Source organism: Trichechus manatus, unplaced genomic scaffold (assembly GCF_000243295.1).
Source record: "Trichechus manatus latirostris isolate Lorelei unplaced genomic scaffold, TriManLat1.0 scaffold00030, whole genome shotgun sequence".
Lineage (NCBI taxonomy): Eukaryota > Metazoa > Chordata > Mammalia > Sirenia > Trichechidae > Trichechus > Trichechus manatus.
This window is the reverse complement of record NW_004443966.1, coordinates 22,434,169-22,443,019: the sequence shown is the minus strand read 5'-3', so window position 1 is coordinate 22,443,019 and position 8,851 is coordinate 22,434,169. Positions and strand designations below refer to the sequence as shown.

The following is an 8,851-nucleotide window of genomic DNA, read 5'->3' as shown; positions in this document are numbered from 1 at the left end:
AGCCCTCTGGTGCAGACATGAAACAACTGTGGCTGGAGAAGGCACCACAGAGCAAGGTTCCTGACATCTCACCTGTAAGAAGTCTCTGCTTATGAGTGTCTGTCAGTGATCCCTTGTATTAATACTGGGGGAGAGGGGGAGCAAAGTATATTTAGTTTTTAATGATGAGCTGCCATATACTGTACTGGCAGCGAATGAAGCCCTCTGGGGCTGAAGAATCTGCAGTAGGGCAAGAGGGATCTGAAAAACTACAAAATGGCTTGGAGTCCCCGTAAGATCAAACTACTGGTCTGTCTGTGGTCCCAATCCCAACCTTCAAAACATCTCAGACTCACAGAGCTCATAGGGGAGATCATCTAATATGATCCACTTCTTTGTACAGTCAAAGATGATCAAGACTCAAGAGGGAAAAGGACTTTTTTTTAAGATGATGCAGTCAGGGGCAGAGCTAGGGCTAGATCCCAGGCCTTCTAATTGCTAGATTTGGTCCATTTGTGCTCATAAAACACACTCATTTACACCTTCCTGGGATCTTTAAGAGTCTCCTTGAGTAAGGCACAGATACACGCGGATGTTTCCAAGTCAGTATGCAGAAGGGCAGGATGGCAACTTCTCAGTGTATGGTCTTGGCAAATGGGCATTATCTTCTCTACCCCCAACTCCTGCCCAAGATATTCAGTGATTACCAGTGGATGGAGCCTGTGACACATCTGATTTTTTAAGAAATGTGAGATGAAGTCAAAAGTACGTTGAGTTGGGCTCCGTAAGACCTGGATTCTTCTTGTCTTCTAGCAATTCTCTGTCATTTCAGGGGGCTTACTTCACCTCTCCCCATGCGACTGTAGTTTGTTGTACTGTGGTGGCCTGTGCGTTGCTGTGATGCTGGAAGTTATGCCACCGATATTTCAAATACTAGCAGGGTCACCCATGGTGGACAGGTTTCAGCTAAGCTTCCAAACTAAGACAGACTAGGAAGAAGGACCTGGCAGTCTACTTCTGAAAAAATTAGCAGTGAAAACCTTATGAATAGCAGTGGAAAACTGTCTGATAACAGTGCTGGAAGATGATCCCCTCAGGTTGGAAGGCACTCAAGATATGACTGAAGAAGAGCTGCCTCCTCAAAGCAGAGTCAACCTTAATGAAGTGGATGCAGTCAAGCTTTTGGGACCTTCATCTGCTGATGCGGCATGACTCAAAATGAGAAGAAACAGCTGCAAACATCCATTAAAAATAGAAATGTGGAATGTACGAAGTATGAATCTAGGAAAATTGGAAATCATCAGAAATGAAATGGAACACATAAAGATTGACATCCTAGGCATTAGTGAGCTGAAATGGACTGGTATTGGCCATTTTGAATCAGACAATCGTATGGTCTACTATGCTGGGAATGACAGACTGAAGAGGAACAGTGTTGCATTCATCGTAAAAATGAACATTTCAAGATCTATCCTGAAGTACAACGCTGTCAGTGATAGGATAATATCCATATGCCTACAAGGAAGACCAGTTAATACGACTATTATTCAAATTTATGCACCAACCACTAAAGCCAAAGAAGAAGAAATTGAAGATTTTTACCAACTTGTGCAGTCTGAAATTGATCAAACATGCGATTAAGATGAATTGATAATTACTGGCGACTGGAATGCAAGTTGGATACAAAGAAGGATTGGCAGTTGGAAAATGTGGTCTTGGTGACAGTAACGATGCCAAAACTTGCACAACAGAATTTTGCAAGACCAACAACTTCTTAATTGCAAATACCTTTTCCAACAACATAAATGGTGACTATGCTCGTGTAAATTGTCAGATGGAATACACAGGAATCAAACAGACTACATCTGTGGAAAAAGACAATGGAAAAGCTTAAGATTACCAGTTAGAACAAGGCCAGGGGCTGACTGTGGAACAGACCATCAATTGTTCATATGCAAGTTCAAGTTGAAGTTGAAGAAAATTAGAACAAGTTCACCAGAGCCAAAGTATGACGTTGAGTATATCCCACCTGAATTTCAAGACCGTCTCAAGAATAGATTTGACGTGTTGACACTAATGACTGAAGCCCAGACGAGTTGTGGAATATCAAGGACACCATACATGAAGAAAGCAAGAAAAGAAAGAAAAGACCGAAATGGATGTCAGAAGAGACCCTGAAACTTGCTCTTGAATGTCGAGTAGCTAAAGCAAAAGGAAGAAATGATGAAGTAAAAGAGCTGAACAGAAGATTTCAAAGGGCAGCTCGAGAAGACAAAGTAAAGTATTATAATGAGATGTGCAAAGACCTAGAGTTAGAAAACCAAAAAGGAACAACACACTTGGCATTTTTCAAGCTGAAAGAAGTGAAGAAAAAATTCAATATACCATGGACTTCCAGAAGAACAAACAAATCTGTCTTGGACGAAGTACAGCCAGAATGCTCCTTAGAAGCAAGAATCGTGAGACTTTGCCTCACATACTTTGGACATGTTATCAGGAGGGAGCAGTCCCTGGGGAAGGACATCATGCCTGGTGAAGTACAGGGTCAGCGAAAAAGAGGAAGAGCCTTGATGAGATGGATGGACACAGTGGCTGCGACAACGGGCTCAAGTACAGCAACAATCATGAGGATGGTGCAGGACTGGGTAGTGCTTTGTTCTGTAGTACACAGGAATTGACTTAAGGGCAGCTAACAACCACAACAACACTTCACCCTTCTGAGCCCCAATTCTTCACCTGTTTGTGAAGCAGGAATAATTTCAGTACTTATAGGCTCACTGAAGTGCTAATGATGTCCAAGAGATAACAGATGGCAAGGATAGTATGAAGAACTCTACACATATCAGGGTTACGCTTAGAAATAACAATTTCATAAGTTGCAGTTCTCAGCTTTTTACAACAACTATAATTTCCATCTATTTCTTCTTTTCTACTTTTTATTATATTCTTTCTTCTCATAGATTGTTGCATTACAGCAACTGCCCTGGGGCTAAACTGACTTCTCTGATCTTCCCCTGAATCAGAAGTGGATACCGAGTTTGAGTTTCGTATTCAGTCCTTCTCAGAGGCAAGGTGTTGAAACACAAGGTCTGGCTTTTTTCACTTATCTAATTTCTTCCTGATAGTGAGCTCACTTCTCCACAATTATCTCCAGGTCCCACTGCATCCACTTCTTCCCCACCTGACAAGCCATAGGGTCTCTGTCTCCTCCTCCTCGTATTACCTAATGCTCGCTCCATCCAGTTGATCTGTGTTTTTTCATATCCCAGCTATGCCCAGTCATCACTTTCTCCATCAGGTTCAGGTCAATTCAAACATGCCATCTTCAACTATGAGTTCCCCTGACTCCACTCCCCATTCACTCTGGAGAGCCCAGAGATACTGAAAGCCTGTATTTTACCTGTAAGACAGGATTATTATGTTATCCAGCATCAGCAGAAAAACTCTTCGGAATTCTCATGCAATTCTGAATTCAGTTAGCTTGTCATAACAAAGTTGGTTTAAGAAAAAAGTTTCAGACCATCCCTGAGCCGAGGAGAAGCTGAGAGAATTGAACGTTTTGCTGCAGAGCTTCACACAGCAAAATACAGATAGTACCCAACTTACAACGGGGTTATGTTCCGACAACTCTGTCTTAAGTTGGTTCTGATGTAAGTCCGTTCTGACATGAGTCGAATACCTCATTATTTTTTTAAGTTTTCATTATTATTGCCTTTTATTATCAGTAACTTTATAAAGCCGGTCTTTGTCTTTGGGAGTTGGAAACATTACATATAAACTTACGGATATATTTTAACATGTACAAAAACAAAAAAATACACAATCATAAAATCATAAAAATAACTCCGATGATGAAATTAACAACAAATACATACAAATTACTCACCTCTCTACAAGTAGAATAGATAATGTCATAATACATAGTAAACAACTTAAGTATAAAACAGAAAGTAGTTGGCTAAACCATGGGATGTCCATACAAGATAAAGCCATGCAGCCGTTAAAAATGATATTCACAAAGAGTGATTCTGATATAATATTAAATGCATAATGCAGGACATGAATGTATATGCAGTATGATCTCAACTATGTAAGAATATGCACAGAAGAGAGACTGGAAGGCAATTTGCCAAAATATTAACAGTGGTTATCTCGGAATGGTGAGATCGGGGATAACTTTGATTCCACTGCCTTCTTTACATCTGCCTTTTTCAGGGTGAAAGTGAAATACTTTTGTAATTAGAAAAATAAAAACAAACTTTTAAAGGAAAATAAAATGCAATTTAGTAAATTTAGTAGGTTGAATGGGATGCACATGAAGAAAAGAAAACCACATGGGAGATTCCCCTCAACTTTCCTCCCCTAAGCAGCTTCTACGGAACTCATGAACCTGTTGGGTTTGGTCCATGAAAACGTCAAAGCACCTCCACCTGGAGGTGACGGTGAGGGTGGAATGCTGCATGAATGCTCCTGTCTCAGAATGACCTGCCCTCTTGGCACCAGGGTCTGCAAAAGGAGAAGTCTTCTATGTATGATACTTATTCAGTAAGTGTCCATATTTTCTATATTTTAACCATGGGAATCTTTCTAAGATGGATTGCATACTCTTCAACCCTCTCAAATGGAATGCACTGAACATCCATTTCACCTGCATGCTCACTCAGAGTCAGCATTAGAGGCATCAACAATCATCTGGGAAAAAGAATACAGGGCTTATGTCTCTTTGAGCCCAGATGGCTGTGATTTTTGAGTTCTTGGGTTTGTCCTATTTTTGCTATCTGCTTTCTCCTTGTCAGGCAGGCAATTCCAGCTCTGTATGCAGTTTCTCACCTTGTACTTGACTCTGGCACTACAGCTATCTTCTGTCCCTCCCCTGCCCTGGACTAGTTTGCTGCAGGTTGATAAACCTAATAATCACGCTTGTTAGAAATTTGTCAAAAATAAAAATTAGCAGGCTTTGAATGAGGTTTAAGGGGTTGTTCAGAGGCCCTCTTCTCAGCTATAATCCATGCAATTAAGGTTGTGACTAGGAGGCTCTAGGTAAAGGAGACTGTCAGCAATTATAATTTGATATGTTAGTTATGTCGTAACTCTGGTTTCAAAAATAAAGAGAAATAAGGTTCTTTATTTTCTACAAAATCTGTAACACAGATCTCCTGACTTCTTAAAGCAACGAAACTCTATTTACAAATGAAATCTTGCTCAGAAACCAAATAATTTAAATAGTAAAAGCAAAACTGCTCTGGGGTGACTCCAGGGGGAAAGGCCCAGACCCTTGCCCTCAGCCTCTCCTCCAACACCATCTGGCAGCCTCTAAGCACCCAGGCAGAAACCAAGAGCTTAGAGGATCCACAGTTTCATAAAGCACCAGACTAATGTTATTTGCAAAGTGACCCAAGTTGAACAATGCAAGCTACCTTATCAAAACAAAAAACAGACGCAAAGGCATCAGAGTATGTGCTACAGAATCTAAGTAATAACGGAGTAGATGCTTCTGTGTGGCCTAAGGATATTTTATTAAAAACATTTTATTTTTATAGCTCTAAGAGGAGGCTCTAGTTTTAATCTAGTGCTGATCAAATCTCTTTGGAGAGAAGAAGCCAGAGGCATATCCCTGGAGCCTGGTAAAGGGCCTCACACAGGACAGATGGGTTCCAGCAGGCTAGCCTGCCTTTTCTCACTCCAATACCTCACACTCTCAGCGATGGGGGAGCAGCCTAAGGAACTTTCTGGGGCCTCTTACCTGGTTATCTGGGTGGTTGACAGTGAAGTAGCCCACACAGATGATGACCTCATGGAGGAGGCTTTCACAGGAGACTTGGCTGCAGTGGCCCAGCAGGGAGCTGGCGATGTGCCGGAATGCAAGGGACAAGCCCTCTGCCCCTACAATAGACTGACAAAGACAAGGAGCAGTGAGAACCTCCCAGCGCAGGGAAAGCCAGGACTGCAAACCACAAAGTAAGACTGGACCCCGTGTGCTTTCTGCCACAGCACTGGCAAAGCATATGAAATTTCTAGAGCACTATGCTTAACAGTTCAGTTCAGGGCTTCTTGCGCTAATAAATAACCATAATAAATGCAAAGTTTAACCAGAAAAGGGACAGAAAATAGAGCCTGCACCAAATGCCTGCACCATGAGGATTAAGACATACGTCTACCACCTAGCTAGCTGCCAATACATTATTTTATTTTTTTTCTGAAGGAGACAATATTTTCTTGTACACAGGGATAAAAACACATTTCTAATTAGTTACCTACGTTCAAACAGAAAAGAAATATAAATAACAACTAGTTATTACTCAAGTAAACAGCGCAAGAAACTCAAGGCTCCCAAGAGTGTAAAAAATCCCCCAAAAGCCTCTCAAAACCCATGAAACTCCCTCAGCTATCAGGCTTCTGGGATCCTTTCTCCAGACAGGCAAAGGGCTGTCGGCGGTGGGTGACTCAGGAGGAGAGTCTGAGTCTGTCTGTGCAGCCTGAAGCTTCTATTTAATAAACATGTCAGAGAGACAGAGCGACAGGAGGGCAAAGGGGAGAGGTGAAGCCCACAGAATACACTCGCAGCCCCGCGCTGGAATGAAGCACCGCTGCTGGCCTGTGGGAAAAGGCAGCGTTTCAAACTCATCTCCTGATTTGAGGTCTTGGTGGGCTTGAACCAGGTTAGAAACACTGCAGCTTGGAAGTTCTAATAAATTCACTCTGCCTAACAGCGGGTGAGTATTTTAGTGAGTATTGCTGAAATAAAATCACCATAAAATTTTAAGAGCACCTTCTGTATTGCAGTCTTGAGACAAAAAAACCACATATATATTTTTAAGCCCCAAAGAGACTTCAGGGGGGCTTTGCTCCTTTAAATCAAGTGGTGACACCTTCTCAGCTCAGTCCTATTTAATTAGTCGCGTCCAGCATGCCATGACCCAGTGCCCTCTGTTTAACCTTCACTGATAAGAGCAGGTCAAGGGGCATGTAAGTTTGAATATAAAAATTAAACCAATTTTTCAAGGAAACTATATTTCCTTTTTAGCAAGAATCAATTGCCAAGTCAGTACATTGATTTGTTTCTTGAGACCACCTTCGATTGTAAAAACTGTCCAAGTGTAGGCAATATACAGTATCCCTGATCTCAAGGCCATCTGGGCCAATATGAATTCATAGTGAAATCCGGCTCTTTGCTCAAGGGAGAAAAATACTGACAGCCTTATTAGCATATAATGAAATTGAACTAGCTAAGAAAATATTCTAATGGCTGACCTTTTGTTTCTACTACTACTACACTATGGGTTCTCACACAAAACAAGCACACAGGTTCGTGGCTTCAAAGAAGGGTGGAGGAGCATCGGAAATGCTCCTGACTTCTTGACTCAACATCTGCGAGATGGTTTGGGTAAAATTTTCATCTTCAGAAGCTGAGTCAACAAACATTTCCTGAGTGCTTACTATGTGCTAGCTAGCACACTGTCTTTACATAATCTCATTTAATCCTCATACAGTCTTGTAGAGTAGGCATTTTTAACCTGTATTTTACAGATGAGGAAACTTGAGTCTTAAGAGTTCAAGTGACTTGTCTAAGGCCACACAATTTGAAGTGGTAGTCAGTCTAGTCTGACTCTAGATCCAGGACTTTGATGAGGACGCCTCCCTATAATAAACTTTTGTGATCCATTGGGGCCCAATCCATCAACATGTTTTAGATTCTCTTGTCTAACTCTTCAGCAGGTCAAGCTACTTATTTCATTTCAGTTTTCTTCTTCAGTTCTTTGATCCTCCCAGGCAATTCACAAATTGTCTCCCAGATTTTTCTGAGATCAGACCCATGCTGAGATGTATACCTTCTTTCTTTCTACCTAAAATCTCTTTTCCTGCCCTTTATAAACATAGCTCCTGAAATCTCACTTTTGGCATGTGAGTTGGTTGGATGAACTAGGTAAGTTTCTCTGACCATATCTATCCGTAAAAATAGTACTTTTCTCCAAAACTCACCCACTGCTGTTATAAAATACAAATATTTGTCTATTTAATTTACATGAGTATTACACACTTGCTCAGATGTCCACCTCCAACAATGACATCTGTGTAGATAAGAGATGTGTCACTTCAGCTTGCTGAACAGAGTGTGGTGATTCAATCAAAATGGCCACAAATCTTTGACAGTTCTCCCATCAAAAGGTAGGTCCTATGTCCGCTCCCCTTTAATCTGGGAAGGCTTCTGACTGATTCAACCAATACAGTATGGTAGATAATGTCACTATGTGGATTCTGGGGCTAGGTCATAAAAAGCCATGCAGCTTCTATCTGGTTTTCTTGGAACACTTGCTTTCTAGAAGCTTCCTCTCAGGACACTCCCACTCAGAACTCAGACATTATGATGTTTTGACAAGCCCAAGTCACATGGAGTAACTATGTGTAAGATGCGCTAATAGTCTTATATGAACCTAGCCTTTGGGTCATTCCAGTTTAGGCATCAAACATGAGCGTGAAGGGGCTTCCAGATAATTCCAGCTCCCAGCTGTTTCAGTCAACCCTCCACCCTACCCCCACCAACCATCTGAGTCTCTCAGCTGAAGCCCTGATACCATGGAGCAGAGACGAGCCATGCCCACTGTGATGAGCCCTGTCTGAATTCTGGACCCACAGAATCTGTGATCATAATAAGATGGTTGTTGTTTTACCACGCCAAGCATGGGTTTTTGTTTTTGTTTTTTAATGCATAAGAATAACTGAACAATAAGGTAATCATCAGTAAATGTATTAAAGGCCCCGATACTAGAAACCGTGGGTATTTAGGTCTTGCAGATGCTGAGGAGTCGGAGAGTGTCATGGTTTGAATTATGTCCCTCAAAAAATGTGTGTATCAATTTGGCTGGGCCATGAT

At 41.5% G+C, this 8,851-nt stretch overlaps 1 protein-coding gene across 1 annotated transcript in view; it reads right to left on the bottom strand.

Moving 5' to 3' along the window:
- LOC105756204 (S phase cyclin A-associated protein in the endoplasmic reticulum-like) overlaps positions 1-8,851 on the bottom strand; it is a 115,621-nt gene that overhangs the window by 32,307 nt on the left and 74,463 nt on the right. The window contains exon 5 of the mRNA XM_012555088.2: positions 5,723-5,872. Coding sequence (XP_012410542.2) covers positions 5,723-5,872 — 150 coding nt within the window. The remainder of the gene's footprint in view (positions 1-5,722; positions 5,873-8,851) is intronic.